Below are 22,459 nucleotides of genomic sequence, written 5' to 3'. Positions count from 1 at the left end.
TGGTCTATCCACACTGTGAAGTCCTCCATCTATAGCTGAGGTCATTGTCTTTTCTCCTGCACAATCTCTTGCGATGTCCTCATCTTCCATTTTACACCGTGGAGATAAAGTGAAACGATCCTTTGAGAGTTTCTCCATGATGTGTCCTGGAAAAACATAAATATATGATCGATACAAGAAGGTTTGTTCACTTAAAACAAGATTCCATCTGGATCAGGTATATTTTAGTGAGCAGATGTATCAATCAGCTGTGACTTTTCCCCTTCAGTCATAGGGCCTTTGTTCCTCCTCCCAGATCACTTTTACATTTACACAGCCTGGACAGAAGAGCAGGAACCAATGGAGACTGGGAGGTACACGCTCTTCACACAACCACAAGCCTAGGCACTGGGTCATGTGATCTCTGATAAACAAAAGGTTCAAATGTCAGACTTTTAGAACCTTTATCATAGAACAAATGACTACAGACCTAGGATTGAGGTGATATGCAGCACTGGAGCGAGCTCAAAGCAGTATTTACTTCTGTAAAGTGTTTTGTTTTTATGTTGCTACTTCTGTTTCATGCCGGCAACACTGTAAATAGAGTTTTGTGTTAACGTTTAGCTATACAGTAAGTCTGCTCAAAGAAGAGGGACCAACCTATAAAAGGCGCAATCTGTATTATCACATCTGTGCTACTGTAACTAGGAATGAAATACAACCCAATACTGTCAGATGAAACTCAAAATTTATATATATTATAAAATTGTTTCTGCAGTTTGAAGAAGGGGGGTTTATTTGAGAGAAAAGAAGAAATCTACTGGAAGGATATCAGTGATTATGGACCTATTATTGGCTGAGGTCCTTGTGTCCTTCTAAATACTCCCACTCCTCCATCGAGAAATAGACAGTGACATCCTGACACCTTCAGAAATGACAAGATTATACAAAAAGAAAAGATCTGTATCATCTGTCATCCGAAACAACAAGATCCTTTTTATGGACAGGTGTGGTAGCTACGTGCAGCTCTATGCAGATCTGGGTGCTTTGTCGCCTCTCTTTGCAGTCCTGGCCTCTCATCAGAACCTTCAGCTCTCGGCTGAGCATCTCCTGGACTTGAGACATGATGCGCACAGGCCTACTCTGAGCCAATCAGTGTGCAGTAAGAGAGCAGAGATAACAGAAGAATATATTATGGCTCACCTGTGCTGATCTCTGTAGGAGTGTCCTCCTCTTTGAATGTTCTCATCATTCGAGCCTCCTCCGTATATTGCTGATCATCCCTCACATACGTCTCTTTTACTTCACCCTCAACTTTCACATTCATCAGATTTTCACCCTAAACCAACAGAATGGCAGAAAATATCATCTTGTAGAGTCCACACATCGTCTCCACATATCGGAGTGTTCAATCACTATGTTCCAGACCCTCAACTACACCTACCTGATGATGGTGGGGGATGGTGTGATCTTCCTGTGTGGAATCCCGGGAATACAGAGGACGGGGACATCTCTCTGGTGGGTTCCCATTACTGGATCCATCTGTAGGAAACACACACACTGACTGAATACATTGTTTCTATGTGTTTATCAGATGATGGGGGATCTAGGTGGATCCTCCGTACTGCTCTCTCCTTTACAATAAAGTCTCCTCTTACCCGGTGATGTGAGGGGCGGCTGATTGTCCATCATGACGTCCTTGTAGAGATCCTTGTGTCCTTCTAAATACTCCCACTCCTCCATGGAGAAATAGACAGTGACATCCTGACACCTTATAGGAACCTGACACACACAATGATACAGTCACCATCCAGACACATCCCTTGTCTGTTACTGGATAATGTCCCAGAATTCCCGGCACCGCTCACCTCTCCTGTCAGCAGCTCCATCATCTTCTTGGTGACTTCTAGAATCTTCTGCATGTTGTGTCTCTCAGGGTTTAAGAAGTCACATGGAGGCTCTGTGATGGTCATATGATCTCCTGACTTCAGAAGAGGAAATCTCTGTATTGAAGAACCAATAGGAATATCCTGTTAGAATCCCAGAATCCTCCTCATCTCTCCAGTCAGGTCTGTGTTTTATTAATAGAGATAAGAGTGATGTCATGTGACCTCCCAGAATCCTCCTCACCTCTCCGGTCAGCAGGTAGATGATCTCCAGGGTGAGGTTTAGTATCTTCTCAGTCATGTGACTCCGGTCCTCCTCCATCCTCATTGGTGCCGTCACTTGATCTATACAGGTCTCCTTATAGAAGGATAACTTTGGTAAATTAAAGTAAGATTTATTTGGATGGTATTGGTCACACAATAAGAGAATGTGAAGGGTGTAATGGAAGGAATGATCTCTCTTACTTGTCCGGAGGCTGCTAACTTACTTACAAGCTCCAGAACATGCTGACAAAACTCAGGCTCAGTCTAGGGGTGTCTTTTAATGATTTATTTCAATACTGGCGGATAGAGGGATGAGGGCACAAGTTCCATAACCACTTAAGAACCAAGCCTCTTTCTGAGATTTGGTGTTTACAAGTTAAAAACATTTTTATGCTAGAAAATTACTTAGAATCCCCAAACTATATATATATATATATATATATATATATATATATATATATATATATATATATATATATATATATTATGGAATAGACTTTGTGTGTAAGTGAAGAAACTTTAACCACTTAAACACTAAACCTTTTCCTGACATTTGTTGGTTTGGGGGGGTAGAGGGGGGGCCCCCCAAAGCATCTTGTCCCCATGTTGATGAGGACAACGGTCTCTTCCCCACAACCCTGGCCCAGGTGCTTGTGGGGGTGCGGGGGGTTGACTTATCAAAATCCAGAAGCCCCCTTAAAGAAGGGGGCCCCAGATCCCAGCCTCTCCCATGTGAATGAGTAGGGGTACATTGTACCCCTACTCATTCACCAAAAAAAAAAAAAAAGAGTCAAAAAGTAAATAAAAACGCACACACAATTTTTGACAAGTCCTTTATTTAAAAAAAAACAATGCACCCCCGGTGTAGATCCATTATCAATCACAAAAAACGCTGGCTACCTACCCAAAAAAAAAGAAGTATAAAGCCCACACCTGACGAAGGCTTCCACCGTTTGACAGCTCCACCGCCTCCCACCGCTAAATAAACTAAGGGGCGGGCACCCGGTTACATCACTGGGTGGCCCCGCCCACTTGTGATGCCACTGATCAAGCATCACAAGGGGCAGGGTCACCAAGTGACCTTACCCGGTGGCCCCACCCCTTAGTTTATTTAGTGTCTGGAGGCGGCAGAGCTGTCAAACAGCGAGAGCCATCGTGGAGTGCAGAAAGTTTTCTTTTTGTGGTCGGCGGCCAGCATTTATCGTGATCAACAATGGATCTGCACCAGAGTCCTTCAGTTACACTACCCCCTCAGCCCCACAGTCCTGCATCCTCAGTACCCCTTCACCCCTCAGCTTCTCTACTTCCCTCAGTATTTTCCTCCCTCGGACGCCAATGATGGAACATATTCTTCATGGAAGGCTGTGAAAGGTTTTCTTCCTACTGACCAGCAATGTAAGGGGTTCTATGCACCATACTCCTGACCCCTGCACTCCATCATTGTGTTGGCTGCAAATTGTAATGATTGCCCATTTTCTGCCCGTGTAGTGTAATTATTGTCCTTTGTAGGCCATGTATGGTCAGGATGGTCATTGTCTTGTCTATTTATTGTCAGTGCTGTTTGTTTAGAGCAGGGGTCTCCAAAGTATGGCCAGTGGGCCACTTCTTCAGGGCCCGCAGCTGGAGTACTCAGACTCAGTGCAGGGATTGTCTCTGTCGGTTGTGGAACCTGCGCTGCATATTCACCCCTGGGCAATATGCAGCGCAGGTCCCGCAATCACTCCCAGCGACTCACTGTGCTGGCTGCTAGGACCGCCTGCATCCTAGGAACCAATGAGGTGATTTAGCACCTCACTTGTGTACTACCAGCTGGACAGAAGTTGGGAGGTGCAGCAGGTCTGCACAGCCAGTGTAATCAATACACAATGTACAGTGGTAAAGTACACATACATTTGGAACTGTGAGGTAGTTACAAATATGTGTGTGTGTGGGGGTGTGGGGGGGGTGTGTGTGTGGGGGGGGGTGTGTGTGTGTGTGGTGGGGGTGGGGGGAGGGTAATGGCTCTGATGGGGACACAAAAATGTGGGGGGTGATTGCTCTGATGGGAACACAAACATGCGGGGGAGTGATGGCTGTGATGGGGACACAAACATCTGGAGGGACTGATTGGGACACAAATGTGTGGTAGGCTGATGGCTTTGATGGGGACACAAACGTGGGGGGGGGGACTGATGGCTCTGATGTGGACACAAACCTGTGGGGAGACTGATGGCTCTGATGTGGACACAAACAAGTGGGGGGACTGATGGCTCTGATGTGGACACAAACGTGTGGGGGGACTGATGGCTCTGATGTGGACACAAACCTGTGGGGGGACTGATGGCTCTGATGTGGACACAAACCTGTGGGGGGACTGATGGCTCTGATGTGGACACAAACGTGTGGGGGGACTGATGGCTCTGATGTGGACACAAACCTGTGGGGGGACTGATGGCTCTGATGTGGACACAAATGTGTGCGGAGACTGATGGCTCTGATGTGGACACAAACGTGTGGGGGGATTGATGGCTCTGATGTGGACACAAAGGTGTGGAGGGACTGATGGCTCTGATGTGGACACAAACGTGTGTGGGGGGGGGGGGGGGTCTGATGGCTCTGATGTGGGGTTGCCACACCATCCCTTTAATAATTTTCTTTCCACAAATACAGCTTTCTTTTGGTGGTATTTCATCACCTCTGTGGTTTTTATTTTTTGCTAAACGAAAAAAAGAGCGACATTTTAGAATGTAGAATTGATGGGCACTGATAGGCGGCACTGATATGCAGCACTGATGGGGCACCGATAACCAGCACTGATGGGCATTGACAGGCGGCACTGACGGGCAACACTGATTGGGCAGGTACTGACAGGTGTTAATTCTGGGCTCTGAGATGGACACTGATTGGCACTATGGTGGGCACTGATTGGCACTTTATTGGGCACTGTCGGGGGTTATGATACGGCACTGATTGGCAGGTTATGGGTACATTTGATGGAGGCTGTGCTGATAATCAATGTGCTGATTATCAGCACAGACCCCCCGCCCTCTGACAGGGAGAGCCGTTGATTGGCTCTCCCTCTCAGCGCGAACCGAGGAATGCAGTTTACCGGCACTTCCTGGTTCACGTGATGATCAGCTGTGATTGGTCACAGCTGATCACGTGGTAAGAGGCCTCTGTCAGAGGCTTCTTATCGTGATCGGAGATGCGGCATGTCAGACTCACACGACGCACTCATGATCGCCGCGCGCGCTGGCATGTTATCCTGCTGCATGTCATATGACGCCCAGTCAGGATAACAGAACCACTTCCCGGACATCAATCTGTTATAGGCGGGGCGGGAAGTGGTTAATTACCACCTTAATCAGCTACAGATTTAATGTGTGTAATTAATGTGTGTCCTGGATTAAAGGGATGATGTGGCAACCCTACCCCTGGGAACAAAAATATGCAGGTCGGGCTGATTGTTCTGATGGGGTCACAAACATGTGGGGTGGGCTGATGGCTCTGATGGGGACACCAATTTGTGGGGATACTCTGATGAGTGATGGTGTAGTATGGGTCTAAATTTATATATAACTTTAGTTATTGAATTACAAGAATAGTTAAGAATGATTACTGTCTATATACAACATGTTTAATGCATGAGGCATCTGCTTCATTATGCTATGGGAAGTTGGGAACCTTTGACCTTTTCTTTTCATCAGTTGTAGCCATTGTCTTCACTACCATATAAATATGACTGGGGGACTAGTTTGCATTTTGAGGAAAGGCGGGAGCCTGACTGTCTAATCTAGGTAGCTCATTTATAAAATGAGCTTGTGACTCCCCTGGATTGAATATGCTGTATTTATCCTGTATAGTATCATCTGTATACATCTTTAATCAAAGCTAAGTAAATCTTTTTATTACATTCTTTGTGTGTTGTTGTGTTTTAATCTTTGCATTTACTGACCACATATCTGAAAGGTTAAATATATGAATGAACCTAGGGTTAAATGAAACATGAGATTTAACCCCTTAATACAGATGGGGACACAAATGTATGGTAAAACTCTGATGATGACACAGATGAATGGGGAGACTGATGTAAGGCATCATGCACACTGGAAGTTTATTCCCGCTGCATGATGCGCCAGTGTTTAGGTGCCGGTGTTCTGCTGTATAGTGTCCAGCCATCAAATAGTGTCCGCTCCGTACTGAGCATGCGCACTACGGAGCAGACGAAGCTTCGGAAAATCTCCGAAGCTGAACGGCGCCTGCGCCGTGAGTGCAGGTGGTAGCCCCACCATCCAAGCGGACATAGGGTTATGAATTTTAGAGGGCCCCTCGCAGGCGAGCTTCGCTCGCCACGCTTCGGGCTCGGCCTCGCTGCGCTCGGCTCTTTTTTGTTCCTACTCTATGTCCATTTGGATGGTGGGGATAGAACCTGGACTCACGGCGCAGGCGATTTTCGGAATCTGTGTTGCTGTGTACTGCGCATGCGCAGCGGACACTATCCGATGGAGGACGTTATTTGGCAAGACACCGGAAAAGGAACACCATCCACTGTCAAATACTATTCTGCTGTGGATTTCATTTATGAATTATTTTTCCGGCCCGCGAATATATGTATAAAATATACAATGTGGCCCTCAAAGTAAAAAGTTTAGAGGAACATATTACTAGAATGTATCTCCAAAATGAAGGGAATGTTCCGGCCCCGTAAGTGGGGGAAATGTTCTGCCCCGAAGGGGTTAATCTAGGTTCCCACACTATATATGTGTGTATCATCATCTGCTGGAGATAAAAGACATCACAGTGACTATGGAGGAAGAGGACGGACATGACGGGGGGTTACTGGGTGTAAATAGAAAATAAGATCTTATTACCTCCTCTACTACCACTTCCAGCATTGTCTTCTCTCCCGACTCACTTCTCACCTGGAACTTCCTACTTATTCCTGACATCACTTCCTGTCTGTCTTCCATAGAGACTTCCTGTCTGGGAAGAAGCGAGATCACCACTGTGTGGAGCTCAGAGGAACTGCAGCCCTGAGAAACATCTCATAGCGTGAACACAGCCTTGTGCTGTGTGTGTGTATGTACATCAAAAAAATTGAGGTTTAACGTACTAAACTGCTATTTACTAGCCAACATCCCAAATTCGTAAAATACAGTTTTTCCCATAAGGGAAAACTGTGTATTTTAGTGTGTGTATGTGCAGTATATCTTTAGACCCCTTTCACACCAGGGTGTTTTGCAGGCGCTATAGCGTTAGAAATAGCGCCTGCAAAACGCCCTAAAGAAGCTGCACCATTGTGTGTAGTGTGAAAGCCCCGAGGGCTTTCACACTACAGCGGTGCGCTGGCAGGACGTCAGAAAAAAGTCCTGCCAGCAGCTTCTTTGGAGTGGTGAAGGAACGGTTTGTTTACCGCTCCTCCACCGCTGCTGCCCATTGAAATCAATGGAGCAGCGCTGTAATGCCGCCGGCAAAACGCCGCTATTGCGGCGTATTGCCGGCGGTTTTAACCCTTTCGCGGCCGCTAGCGGGGGGTAAAAGCGCCCCGCTAGCGCCCGAAATGCACCGCAAATCCGGCGGTAAAACGCCGCTAAAAATAGCGGCGTTTTACCGCCGACGCAAGTTGCGGTGTGGTGTGAAAGGGGTCTTATAGATGGGGTCATCTCCACTCCCAACTGTCCCTGATTTCGAGGGACTGGCCCGGATTTGGAACAAAGTCTCTCTGTCCCTCTTTGTGAACATGGCCTTGTTGTGTATACATACTGTATATCTTCAAACATAAAATAAGATCTTATTCCCTTCTCTGCTGCCACTTCCAGTAACATCTCCTCTCTACTTTGTACCATAAGGAACTTTTTCGCTGTACCAGACATCACTTCCTGTGTGTACCTGACATCACTTCCTGTGTGTACCTGACATCACTTCCTGTCTTCCATAGAGACTTCCTATCTGGGTAGCGGTGAGATTACCACCTTGTGGAACTCAGAGGAAGTGCAGCCCTGTGAAACATCTCGTAGTGTGAAAACTACCTTGTGCTGTGTGTGTATGTACTGTATATCTTTATAGATGGGGTCATCTCCACTCCCAACTGTCCCTAATTTCGAGGGACTGGCCCTGATTTCGAGGGACTGGCCCTGATTTGGAGCAAAGTCCCTCTTTCCTCCTGATTTTTCCTCATTTTGGTCTAATCTATATAGTTGTATATAAAATGCACTTTTTATCTTTCAAAAAGTATTTCCCAGTGCTAAACCTTTCATCTAAATTCTAAATGGCTGCATTTGTAAATCTCAAAAGCCAATAAAAAGGAAAAGTAGTTCTAAACAAAATCACTTGTGTGTTTAACTAATAATTTTTTGGGATAATTCTCCTTTAGGTGATCGTGACAGGAGGCATGTCCTATGTCTACATACGTTTGATAATAGGTGGCCCTTGTTCCCATCTCAGAAAGTTGGGAGGTATGCACTCCCACCAAGGGGGATAGAAATATATTGCCTAGTCCAGCCTTTCACAGCCAGGGTTCCTCCAAATGTTTCTAGGGGTTCCTTCAGCAATGAAAAAATGTCTGTCTCTCTGTACCAACTAGTATCAATGATCTGTAAGGGGGCAGTCTTCCCACGGATGCAGTTGTAAGAATATCCATCTCCCACTGACCACCGAAATAAGGGGGTCCTCCCATTGGTCACCAATGTAAGGGACCATCAGGAAAACTGTGGTCATGTTCCTGCCCAAAGAACTGTGCATGCACAAAGAGCAGCCCGCAGACGTGGGGGGTTATCTGTGCCCGTGCACATGGGGGCACCTTTCACGCAGAGCATGCTCATCAATATCTGGGAGCAGAAGACTCTGGTCATTTGAAGAATCCAAGATTAAGGCAGTTCCCTGACTTAGAGATGAGCTTTCATTGCGTGCAGTAATAAAGTGCAGAGTTCCTCTGTAAAGCAACTCCACACGGTCATGGAGACACGCTGAGCCTGTGGCCACTACACAAGTCCAGCTTGCCTCTGTTACCTCACTGCCAGTAACAGAATGGGGTCCTGCCGAGCACCTAGCATGGACCTCATGCATGCTGTTTAACTCTCTCTTTTCTGTACTTCATGGCCATGCCATAGATCTCTGTAACGCAGGTTTGGATCTGGTTGTTGAAGCAAAAAGAAGAAAGGTGGCGGCACTACCAGCATAAAGACATCCAAATTTATTGAAGAATGGTTAAAATCATGGACACTAAATGCACAAACACAGCTCTAGGGCAACAGCATCTGGATGTTATCGGATACCAACCATCAGGGTGGGAGCCAGAACATCGACCCCCTTGGTACCTGAGGATCTGTAACTCTTACGACTGGTGAATGACGCGTTCCCTCACTCGGTTACCTATAGCAACTATATTACTCATCTCTGTGGCTTGCCAAGTTAACCCTTTTGTAGTAGTGTTACCTCATACCCCTCTCCAATCCAAGGTATTTGGAATACGCCAGAACCAAAATGCACCCTTCTGAATAATTTCAGACCAGGCTCAGAACAGTTAAAGGGGTTGTAAACCCTTGCGTTTTTTCACCTTATTTCTCACAGTGGTGATGCGCTGTCCCTCTGCCCAGGGTTCTTGGCTCTTGATTGGATAGATTGATAGCTGCGCAGCCATTGGCTCTCGCTGCTGTCAGTCAAATCCAATGACATGGGCACCGGGGGGTGGGGCCGAGTCATACATTCGGTGGCTATGGATGCCGAGTGATGGACTCGGGAGCACGCCCGCAAGGTAACCAAGGTAAAATTCGCTTTGATATACAAGTGCTTTGGATTACAAGCATGTTCCCGGAACGAATTATGCTCGCAATCCAAGGTTTTACTGTTTTAATTTTGGCACGATCAGTGTGGAGGGAAACAAAGAAAGTGGGTGGGTTTTACTGACACCCGTTTGGAAGTCCCAATCTGGAATAATGTATATAAAGCATGGGTTGCGCTAACTTTACTTTTTATTTAGCCAAGAGTGCCGTGCTCAAATGAAAAACCTTCTTGCCTATAAAGAATAACTCCTCTATCACAATATTGCAAAAGTGCTGAACAGAAACCAAAAATGTTCAAAATATTCAAAAAGTATTGGTACCACTGCAGAGCCAGTCCGTCATCCGGGCTGGTCAACCCTGCAGTGATACCAAGTAATTAAATTGCCTTACAATGCCCCTAGAATATGGAACCAAATATACTGTGGATGTCCCAAGTGAGTGATCATCCAGAGACACCCTTACAATCTAATAGTTAAAGTGCCTATACAACAAACAGTACAAAAATACTATGAATGTCCCAAGTGAGTGATTACCTAGGAACACCCTTGCAGAAATATCAAATAAAGTGCTTTATAGTGCCTTAAAACACATATAATAAAAAACTAGTCACAGTGTAACATAAATGTCCCAAGTGATTGATCACTCCTATACGAAAAAGTGCACAGTGCATATATAGATAAACAATCGCTTCAGTGCTGATTGGTTCCTCTTATTTCAAAAGTGCTTCTTTTCAAGTATAAAGTGCTTCTTATGATCACCAACCAAGTGATTTTACCACCACCAGATGAAATGGCCACTCACCAGACCTAATCTGTATCTGCGCCTTTAGTTCATTAAGGATAACCACTCCTTTAAGGGTCTCATTAACAGTCTCTCCAAGCAGGAAATAGAAACCTCTCGTTCTATTTAGCGCACAAAAATATATAAGGGACCATCATAGTGCAGCAAGTCAAAACTAATTTATTACATTTTTTTTTTTTTTAAATAGCCAAATTCACACTCACATATGCCTGTGCCTGAGTCGGCACCAAGCATGTCCAGCCATGTACGTAGGAATATGGAAATGGTCTACCTTTCCGTATGCTCAAAGCCCTCAGCAGTGATCTGTGATTTTTGAGAATACGTCCCAATCCTCTTCCTCATCCACCGAACATACTCAATGGGGGTCCCGACAGCCACTACGCGTTTCGCAAATGTAATTGTTGCGTCATCAGGAGGCCTCCTTCCTATGTCACAGAACACACAGGAGGAGAGAGGGGAGGAGGATGAGGAGGAGGATTCTGGCACTTCCATAGGCTTTCGAAGAAGAGGAAGACATGTGCCAATCTGTAAGCGATGGCTTTCCAACACCAGGACCCTTGAGAGTAGTACATGGCTGGGAGGAGGAAGTTCCAGATGCTGCCATCTTGAGTGACCCAGGAGTCTGCTTCTCAAGCCTCGGCAAATTTGAGGCGCATGGGCAACCTCATGCTTCAAAGCCTGTGAAAGGACCCAAGAATACGTGGCATAAAGGAGAAGGATGATTACTGGTTGGCAACCCTCCTTGACCACCGTTATAAGGGGAAGGTCACAGAACTCCTCCCATCCCCACAGAGAGTACAGAAGATAACATCTCTTGAGGACATGTTAAGGAGGATTTTATTTAACATTTTTCCTGACTCCATTAGGAAATGGGTGGCCTCACTAGAAGGTTAGAAGATATAAAGTTTTAATGGCACCCTCATCCCAATTGTATATAAACTAAATATTAGACATGTGCAGAGTAAAATATTTCGTTTCGGAATTTCGTTTTCGTCTGAAAACTTAATTTATTTAGTTACTCCCGAAATTCGTTTTTATTTATTCCGTTTTTCGTTCAAAAATTGCATTCGTCCGAAAATCCACATGAATTACGGTCGAATCTGTCTTGGAAGGCTTATGGTGTCTGTCGAATGTATAAAGAAGATTCGACGGAGCTAACTATATAGCATACTTTAGAACTCTATTAAAGTCTATGGGACTCCAACGTTCAAAATCTAAAGTGCTAATTTTAAAGGCTAATTTGCAAGTTACTGTCCTAAAAAGTGTTTGGGGACCCGGGTCCTGCCCCAGGGGACATGTATCAATGCAAAAAAAAGTTTTAAAAACGGCCGTTTTTTCGGGAGCAGTGATTTTAATAATGATTAAAGTGAAACAATAAAAGTGTAATATTCCTTTAAATTCCGTAGGGGGGGGGGGGGTTGTCTATAGTATGCCTGTGAAGGGGCGCATGTTTCCCGTGCTTAGAATTGTCCCTGCACAAAGTGTCATTTATGCAGGAAAAAAAGTCCTTTAAAATCACTCGCAGCTATAATGAATTGTCGGCTCCCGTAATACAGAGAACACTCATTGAAAGTCATTGATAAATAAATAAATAAAAAAAAAAAAAAGCGTGGGGGTCCCCCAAATTCAATTACCAGGCCCTTCAGGTCTGGTATGGATATTAAGGAGAACCCTGCCTCAAATTTAAGAAAAAATTTGACGTGGGGTTCCCCCTAAATATCCATAACCAGACCCTTCAGGTCTGGTATGGATATTAAGGGGAACCCCGCGTCAAATTAAAAAAAAATTGACGTGGGGTTCCCCCTAAAAATCCATACCAGACCCTTTATCCGAGCACGCAACCTGGCAGGCCGCAGGAAAAGAGGGGGGGACGAGAGAGCGGCCCCCCCTCCCTCCTGAACCGTACCAGGCCACATGCCCTCAACATTGGGAGGATGCTTTGGGGGTCCGTGACCCCTCAAAGCACCTTGTCCCCATGTTGATGAGGACAAGGGCCTCATCTCCACAACCCTGGCCGGTGGTTGTGGAGGTCTGCGGGCGGGGGGCTTATCAGAATCTGGAAGCCCCCTTTAACAAGGGGACCCCCAGATCCCGGCCCCCCCCCTGTTTGAAATGGTAAGGGGGTACAAAAGTACCCCTACCATTTCACAAAGAAAGTGTAAAAAATGTTTAAATAAAACAAACACACTTTTTAAAAATTCCTTTATTAAAAATAAAAAAAAGATTCCAGCGGCGGTAATCCACTCTTGCTATCCAGCGACGGACGGTCATCTCTCCAGCGATGTCTAATGTCATCCAGCGCAGCGCAGCGAATCCTTCGTCCTTCTTCTGTCTCCTCCACGGAGACACTGCAGGCATTCCGGCGGATGACGTTTCTTATATACGGAGGGCGGGGCCACCCGTCACCTGACCCCGCCCCCCTCTGACGCAAGGGGAAACCCGGGGTTCCCCGTGACGTATGGGTGACCCCGCCCCCCTCTGATGTAACGGAAACCTGCCTGTGTTACATCAGAGGGGTGCGGGTCACCCCTACGTCACAGGGAACCCCGGGTTTCCCCTTGCGTCAGAGGGGGGCGGGGTCAGGTGACGGGTGGCCCCGCCCTCCGTATATAAGAAACGTCATCCGCCGGAATGCCTGCAGTGTCTCCGTGGAGGAGACAGAAGAAGGACGAAGGATTCGCTGCGCTGCGCTGGATGACATTAGACATCGCTGGAGAGATGACCGTCCGTCGCTGGATAGCAAGAGTGGATTACCGCCGCTGGAATCTTTTTTTTATTTTTAATAAAGGAATTTTTAAAAAGTGTGTTTGTTTTATTTAAACATTTTTTACACTTTCTTTGTGAAATGGTAGGGGTACTTTTGTACCCCCTTACCATTTCAAACAGGGGGGGGGGGCGGGATCTGGGGGTCCCCTTGTTAAAGGGGGCTTCCAGATTCTGATAAGCCCCCCGCCCGCAGACCTCCACAACCACCGGCCAGGGTTGTGGGGATGAGGCCCTTGTCCTCATCAACATGGGGACAAGGTGCTTTGAGGGGTCACGGACCCCCAAAGCATCCTCCCAATGTTGAGGGCATGTGGCCTGGTACGGTTCAGGAGGGAGGGGGGGCCGCTCTCTCGTCCCCCCCTCTTTTCCTGCGGCCTGCCAGGTTGCGTGCTCGGATAAAGGGTCTGGTATGGATTTTTAGGGGGAACCCCACGTCAATTTTTTTTTTAATTTGACGCGGGGTTCCCCTTAATATCCATACCAGACCTGAAGGGTCTGGTTATGGATATTTAGGGGGAACCCCACGTCAAATTTTTTCTTAAATTTGAGGCAGGGTTCTCCTTAATATCCATACCAGACCTGAAGGGCCTGGTAATTGAATTTGGGGGACCCCCACGCTTTTTTTTTTATTTATTTATTTATTTATCAATGACTTTCAATGAGTGTTCTCTGTATTACGGGAGCCGACAATTCATTATAGCTGCGAGTGATTTTAAAGGACTTTTTTTCCTGCATAAATGACACTTTGTGCAGGGACAATTCTAAGCACGGGAAACATGCGCCCCTTCACAGGCATACTATAGACAACCCCCCCTACGAAATTTAAAGGAATATTACACTTTTATTGTTTCACTTTAATCATTATTAAAATCACTGCTCCCGAAAAAACGGCCGTTTTTAAAACTTTTTTTTGCATTGATACATGTCCCCTGGGGCAGGACCCGGGTCCCCAAACACTTTTTAGGACAGTAACTTGCAGAATCTTTTCTCTCTGTCGAATCTTTTTTCTCTGTCGAATATTTTCTCTATATAATCTTGGACTAATAGAGGTAAGGTTAAGCACATTCGACCACAGGTTCTATAGACAGATTGTTGTCAGAGTCATGTCGAATCTCCTATTCTATATCGAACTGTTGTAACAATGAAAGCGAAAATAAAGCATTTATTTATGTCGGATCTTTCGTTTTTCGGATTTTGTGCTTTCGCTATCGTTTGTCAAAACGAAAACGAAAATAGCTGAAATTCGGACGAAAATGCATTCGGACGAAAACTAATGCACATGTCTACTAAATATATCGAGATCTCTGGTCTCCAATCAGAGGTATCGGGAAGGTATGAGCGAGGGGACTATTACGGGGCACATAGATTTATTACATCAAAGTGAGAGAAGAGTCAAATATTACATAAAAATAATACAATTTATTAGAGTAAAAACATTACAGATTCAAGTTGTATCACAATTTCATAGGGGAAGGTGAGGTATTTCGACTAGTTTCGCTTCTCAGCTTCTTCAGGAATTACCTTCATCTAAAAATACATAAAATTACTCATAGATATAAATATATATATATAGATCATCATAAATCACAAGATAATAATAATTTAACAAAACCATAATGGAGACAGTAAAAGCAGAGTCTTAACTACACGCCCTTGCAAATTGGGGGAAAAAAAGGCCTTACCCGGCGACTGGGAGGGGGATTGAACCCCAGCTGCCGACCAGTATCTAAACAAAAATATTTATTTACTGATAAGTGAGGAAGAAGGGGGGGGGGGGGAAAGAGGGAGAAAAGACTCCCATATGTGAGTGGAGTGATGGTCATGTGCAATCCCTGCCTAAAACCACCACTGATTCTGAATTATGCCTCATAGTGGGAGGTCACAGAACTCCTCCCATCCCCACAGAGAGTACAGAAGATAGCATCTCTTGAGGACAAGTTAAAGAGGATTTTATTTAACATTTTTCCTGACTCCATTAAATTACAGTGTGGTGGAAAACATAGAGTCTTCTATTGGTGAAAAGAGGAGCGTTGGAGAAGGCGTCTGCCTAAGTGAGGCATTTCTGATTTTTTTAGTCCTCGCCACCCAGGGCTGTCAGCTTCCACATCCAATCGGCAGCATCTGCATCACATGATGAACAATTACCTTGGGGCCAAAAGAGAGATGGAGAGCTTTCCAGCTGACGATCCACTGACTTGGGTCATGAGAATAGACCACTGGCCAGAACTTGCCCAGTATGCTATTGAGTTGTTGGGCTGCCCTGCATCCAGCGTGCTTTCAGAACGGGCATTCACTGCTGCAGGTTTTCATTACTGATCATAGAACGAGCCTGTCCACAGACTCCATGGACCGTTTGACTTTTATAAAAATGAATCAGTCCTGGAGTACCAGCTATGAAGCCCCTGATGCCGATGACACTGATTAAGTCTTTTTGGGATGTGGAATCTCTGCAGGACTTTGAGGCTGCCTAGCTATGTTCAATCATTTTATCTGGAAGAATGTTTTGGGTATAGGTTTCATGGGCACAATTAACACCCAAAGACAGATATTTTTTGCCTTCACCAAGAGCAACTCTATAGGGTTACGGTGGGAAGGCACCACCGACACCCAAAGACCAATTTTTATGCACCCGTTACTTCTATCCAAAGTCAAAGTGACACCAGAATGTATCCAAAAAATCTCTAATCTTGTTCTCAGTGCACTACATTGTGGCCTCATCATACACACCGGCTTCCCAGCTTTTGCTGAGTAAAATAAAGGCAGCTTGCAGGGAAAATGTCATTTTATTTGGCTTTATAAATGTAATTATTGCTGCAGCAGATTCTAGACATGGTACAGATCTGTCACTTTACGGGTAGACTAAAGGGACCACCCAGGCACTAAATTGGAAGGAATTTTTCATTTTTATACTTTCACTTTAAAAATAAAAAAAAACTGCTCAAAGAAAAAGAAACAACGTTTTCATTCATCTGGAGGCTTTACTCTACTTCAGATAAGCTGAAGAGCAGAATCTCACCAATAAGCACTTCTTGAGAAACTGAAAACCCCCAACTTTGGATAAGCGTTTGTCTGTCCATGAAGGATAAATCCACTAAAGGATGAGGCCCGCTGTCTCTGCACCCACCCCTCTCTTTTCTCTCACACCCCTATAACCCTACTTCTCTCTACCTAGCTTCCCCCCTTTACTAACACTTCTCCTTCTACCTAGCTCTTCTATCTCTAGTCATAGAAAATCATTCCATGAAGCTACAAGTACTCAGTACCCCCAGTATGAGTGCTTCAGATAGTCAAGAGACATGAAAATACACTGAACCTGGGTTGCGACACTTAATAATGTTCGGTTTAGACATATTTACCCCCTCGGTTTCTGGACTCAGCAGGTTCCCATAGAGGCATCCGGATAGTCGGGGATGACAACCACCCGAATGTCAATATTATACTTGAAACAATACTACTTAGACATACCCACCAGTAATCTTAAGATATGTAATGGAATGTATTATATTCTTGTTTTTACAATTCAAATTAATTTGACCTTGAACGCCTTCTGTCAGCTGTCTGGTACTGTTCTTGTTCCTTTTTGTTTAAAAATGCACTAAAATAATAAAAACTTATTGAACCTAAAACAAAAACTGCTCATTTAAAAATGAAATTTTTCACCCAAAAATGTTTTATGGATACAGTGGGGGCTGAAAGTATTCAGACCCCCTTAAATTTTTCACTCTTTGTTATTTTTCAGCCATTTGCTAGAATCATTTAAGTTCATTTTTTTCCTCATTAATGTACACACAGCACCCCATATTGACAGAAAAACACAGAATTGTTGACATTTTTGCATATAAGCCTTCAAAATGGGCACTTTTGACATTTGGGTCCCATTGACTTTAATGGGGTCTGTTATGCGGGTCTGAACTTTCGCGGTGTTTGAAAGTTCTGGTGCGTACCAAACAGGGGTCCGTTCGGCCCATCCCTACACAGTAGTACCATCTTGGTACCGTATAAGTTATACAGGTAGCGAGTGGTTAAAGTGTAACTCCACTTTTTTGGAGAATAAAAAACATTCCCCTCTGAGTGATCTATGTACATTGCAAGGATTTTTACAAATGTTGCAGATTCCTACCTTTTATTATACTGAAGAAATCCCTGTGTGTTTGCGTCCAGAATCTAATGGGAGTGGTTTCACAATTAGCTGCACCTGCAGGGCTCTAATGAGGAAAGCTGCTGGCTTGGCATCCCTTTAGATGTGATTTCCTATTGGGTGTATCTCACCAAAAATGAAATTTTTGTTGCAGGGGATGCCTGAAATCTGATTTGAATCTTAGTCACACAAGTGGGAAATTATGTTTCTGGGGGAGCGTTCTGTATACAGAACACCTCCAGGTAGCCATATTGCATTACATTTTACAGACATTTACAGATACATAATGAAAAAGGAAAGATAATCTCCCCCCCATATTTCTTTATTGAGGTACAATATACCATAACAATAATGAGTATAAACAAATCAACATTACATGGTAGACATGTGCAGAATGAAAACATTTTGTTTCATTTCGTTATTTACATAATTTTGTTTAATTTGTTTTCAAGAATTTTTCTCATTTATTCAAATTTGAATCAACTAAAATGTTCTGAATTTGGTCCAAATGAACTTAATTTGACCATATTCGGAAAATTTTAATCTATTCGATTCAAATTGCAATCAAATTTAAATCAAATTCCATTAAAAAATCTAATTTATTAGATATTTAAACTTTGGAACATGGTTATATTCCATTCTTTTCTATTGTTTTTTTTCTATTCTATTCTTTCATTTACTATTCTATTCTTTTCTATCATATTCTATTCTTTTGTGGTCTATTCAAATTTATTCTATTCTAAATTCAAATTTTGGAAAACTGTTATATTCTATTGTTTGTTGTATTGTATTCTATGATGTTGTTTTTTGAATTCTATTATTTTATTTTCTAGTCTTTTCTATACCATTTGAATTTATTCTATTCAAAATTTGAATTTCAAAAGGTTATATTCTATTCTTATTCTAAACTTTTTTTTCTATTCTATACTTTTTTATTGCATTCAAATTTAAAACAAATTCCATTCAAAATCAAATTTATTCGATTCAAAATTTGAATTTTGGAACATGGTTATATTCTTTCTATTCCATTCTATCACTTCCCCTCGCGCCGCACAGTCATCTGGGACCTGTCACTTGTCCCAGATGACTGTGCGGCGTATCACGGCGCCCTGCGCCGCTCGCGCATACGCAGTGGGTGCCCAGCTGTGGCCACAGTAAGAATGACGGCGCCGCGAGCGGAGCGGGGAACAAGGGGGGCTTCATTCCCCCGCATCGCTGGACCCCGGGACAGGTAAGTGTCCGATTATTAAAAGTCAGCAGCTGCAGTATTTGTAGCTGCTGACTTTAAATTTTTTTTTTTTTTTAAGGGGGCATCGCACTTTAAGAGAGAAGTTGGGATGTTGTAGCCAGGGATTCCATTGTTGGATGAAATTTGTTTGCAAGAGGTGGGCTTTTTCATAAGAAGCATGTTCATTGAGAGTTTGTATAAATATGGTACGATCAGGGGGTTCAGAAGTTTTCAATTATGAGTGATGGTTAATCGGGCTGCGGTAAAGATATGAGCGATTATGGGGTGGAAGTCAATGGGCCAGGAATCCATGTCTAAACCCAGTAAAGCTGCTTTTCAGTTAGTTGGGTTTTGGAATCTTGTGATATTAGAGATCAACAAAAATATCCTGGTTCAGAAGTTTTGTATAATGTGGCAATGCCAGTGAGAGAGTACCTGAATTGCCACATTGTCTCAAGCAAAGGGAGAAGTAATTTTGGAAAATGTCTGCTAGTCTAGACGGAGTATAGTACCAGTTGTGTAATCGTTTCTGAGAAGAGTCTCAGTATTCGATACAACGTGAGTATTTCAAGGTTAGGGAAGATGCCGATTGCCATAGTTTTGAAGAAGTCTTGAAGGAGAATGTATGTTCTAAGGTTGAAGGTTTTTCGGGAGAAGGAGGACCTGTTAGGAGGGAGTATATATATCGGTAATGCCCCATACACACTATCAGTTTTTCTGCTGAGTTTTTCCATCAGATTTACCAAAACCGTATAATATGAGGTCAAACTTTAGGAGTTTCAATTTGTATGCAATCAGGCAGACCCTTCCACTACATGGTTTTGGTAAACCTGAAGGAAAAACTCAGGAGAAAAACTGATAGTGTGTATGGGGCTTGAGAGTCCTTTGGATCCAAGTTTCGAAGATTCAAAAAGTTCCAAAAGGTTGTCCAGAAGCAGGGATTGACCAACTTTTTTTGGTTCAGCAATGTTTTTTATTGCAGAAAAATAAAAAATTAGAACAGACACGGATTTTGCATATAACAATTATCAATCTGATATAAATATATAGCACACACTCCATAAAATGTAGAGAATAGGCTGTTTCCCTATAGGAATGTAGTAGTCTGAGACATCAATATATCATCATTACATATTGGCCATAATGACAATGGAACGTAACACTGTGCTATATGAGCCGGAAAAACACTAGAATTAAAGACACAACAAAAAAGAAACATAATTAAAAAAGGAAAAATACAAGGGTACAAGCTATATTATATTTTATTTGCTTTTTTTTCCCCATGAAAGTGAAGTTATCCTTTAAATATATTTTTTTTTCTTTGCAGATGTCACTTTTTTTGTTTACATCATAGAGGTGGCACTTCACAGGCAGCTTTAACCAGCTCCCAACCGGCGCACGCCGATGTACGTTGGCAGAATGGCACGGGCAGGCATATTGGCATACAGGTACGTCCATTTCTATATGACGTCCTGCCAATGCGCACGTGTGCTGCTGGCGGCACGATCGCGTGCCAGTCGGGACCCCCCGTGAGTCCGGTCGCGGGTCCCGCTGACTCGATTGTAAACAGCATCTCCCCGTTCTGCCTAGAAACAAGTGACGCTGATCTCTGCTCCATGTGATTGGAGCAGAGATCAGTGTTCACTAACACAAAGCCCAGCCCCCCACAGTTAGTAACACGCCCCTAGGAACACTTAACCCCTACACTGCCACCCACTGGACACCCCCTTCACTGCCAGTGTCATTTACACAGGAATCACTGCATTTGTATAGCACCGATTGCTGTATAAATGACAATGGTCCCAAAAATGTGTCAAAAATGTCCGATGTGTCCGCCATAATGAAAAGAAAAAAAGAAAAAAAAAAAAAAAAAAAAAAAATCGCTGATCACCACCATTACTAGTAATAAAAAAATTAATAAAAATGCCATAAAAAACTATCCCCTATTTTGTAAATGCTATAACTTTTGCGCAAACCAATCAATAATCACTTATTGCGATTTTTTTTTAACAAAAATATGTAGAAGAATACGTATCGGCCTAAAGTGAGGGAAAAAATGTTTTTTTTAAAATATATTTTTGGGGGATATTTATTATAACAAAAGTTAAAAAATAATGCTTTTTTTCAAAATTTTCACTCTATTTTTGTTTATAGCGCAAAAAATAAAAACCGCAGGGGTGATCAAATACCACCAAAAGAAAGCTCTATTTGTGGGAAAAAAAGAACATCAATTTTGTTTGGGAGCCACGTTGCACAACCACGCAATTGTCAGTTAAAGCGACGCAGTGCCGAATCACAAAAAGGGGTCTGGACTTAAGCCAGCAAAATGGTCCGGTCTGAAAGCGGTTAATGTGTCTTCCAAACTAATTTAAAAGGCATTATGCATTTTTAATGTTTAACCACTTACAGACCGGACCATTTTGCTGGTCAAAGACCAGACCACTTTTTGCGATTCGGCACTGTGTTGCTTCAACTGACAATTGCGCGGTCGTGCGACGTGGCTCCCAAACAAAATTAACGTCCTTTTTTTTCCCACAAATAGAGCTTTCTTTTGGTGGTATTTGATCCCCCCTGCGGTTTTTATTTTTTGCGCTATAAAAAAAAATAGAGCGACAATTTTGAAAAAAAAAAACGCATTATTTTTTACTTTTTGTTATAATAAATATCCCCCAAAATATATAATAAAAATATAAAAAAAACATTTTTTTCCCCCAGTTTAGGCCGATGCGTATTCTTCTACATATTTTTGGTAAAAAAAAAAAAAAAAAAAAAAAAATCGAATCGCAATAAGCGATTATTGATTGCTTTGCGCAAAAGTTATAGCGTTTACAAAATAGGGGATAGTTTTATGGCATTTTTATTAATATTTTTTTATTATTTTTTTTTTTTTTACTAGTAATGGCGGCGATCAGCGATTTTTATTGTGACTGCGACATTGTGGCGGACACATCGGACATTTTTGACACATTTTTGGGACCATTGTCATTTATACAGTAATCACTGCTATATAAATGCAGTGATTCCTGTGTAAATGACACTGGCAGTGAAAGGGTTAACCAGTGGGTGGCAGTGTAGAAGTTAAGTGTTCCTAGGGGTGTGTTACTAACTGTGGGGGGGTTGGGCTTTAATTTAATGAACACTGATCTCTGCTCCAATCACATGGAGCAGAGATCAGCGTCACTAGTTGCTAGGCAGAATGGAGAAATGCTGATTACAACGGCATTTCTTCATTCGGCTGCTCCGTGAGACGATCGCGGGTATGCCCGCGGCGATCGAGTCCGCGGGTCCCGCGACCGGACTCACGGGGGTCCCGACCAGCGCGGGAGCGCGCTGCCGGCGGCGCGCTCCCGATGGCAGGGTGGCAAATTTAAAGGGACGTACAGGTACGCCCATTTGCCTGCCCGTGCCATTCTGCCGACGTACATCGGCGTGCGCTGGTTGGCAAGTGGTTAATAAAAATTAAAAAAAAAAAAAAAATATTTAGGCATTATTAAAAGAACAAAGGTTTGAATTAACATTCAGAGCTTAGAAGCAAGTTTAGTGAATTCGGGTACAGTAAGCTCATTCCTGCACCCCTCTGAGAGAACTTTGATGTATAACAAGGTCTAATCTCCTTGTACAACAGTTTCCACACTTG

The 22,459-nt window shown here is 43.5% G+C and overlaps 2 protein-coding genes across 2 annotated transcripts in view; both read right to left on the bottom strand.

Annotated features, from left to right (window-relative positions):
* Positions 1-22,459, bottom strand: part of LOC143989314 (uncharacterized) — a 49,163-nt gene that overhangs the window by 1,316 nt on the left and 25,388 nt on the right. The window lies entirely within an intron of this gene.
* On the bottom strand, positions 1,720-2,505 carry LOC143989313 (uncharacterized). The gene is made up of 2 exons (XM_077489398.1): positions 2,110-2,505; positions 1,720-1,982 (listed from the first exon to the last, which is right to left on the bottom strand). Exons 1-2 carry the CDS (start codon positions 2,191-2,193, stop codon positions 1,752-1,754), a joined length of 315 nt encoding a protein of 104 aa, XP_077345524.1. The 5' UTR covers positions 2,194-2,505; the 3' UTR covers positions 1,720-1,751.

The sequence above is a fragment of the Lithobates pipiens genome, unplaced genomic scaffold (genome assembly GCF_037356315.1).
Source record: "Lithobates pipiens isolate NorthernLeopardFrog02 unplaced genomic scaffold, aLitPip1_a1.2 Scaffold_18, whole genome shotgun sequence".
NCBI lineage: Eukaryota > Metazoa > Chordata > Amphibia > Anura > Ranidae > Lithobates > Lithobates pipiens.
Note: the sequence above shows the minus strand (reverse complement) of the source record. Positions and strands in the feature narration are given on the sequence as shown.

Coding starts and splice junctions, on each gene's coding strand:
- LOC143989313 (XM_077489398.1), bottom strand. CDS start 2,193: ATGAGGATGGAGGAGGACCGGAGTCACATGACTGAGAAGATACTAAAC. Junction 1,983..2,109: donor TCTACCTGCTGACCGGAGAG/GTGAGGAGGATT, acceptor TCTTCAATACAG/AGATTTCCTCTTCTGAAGTC.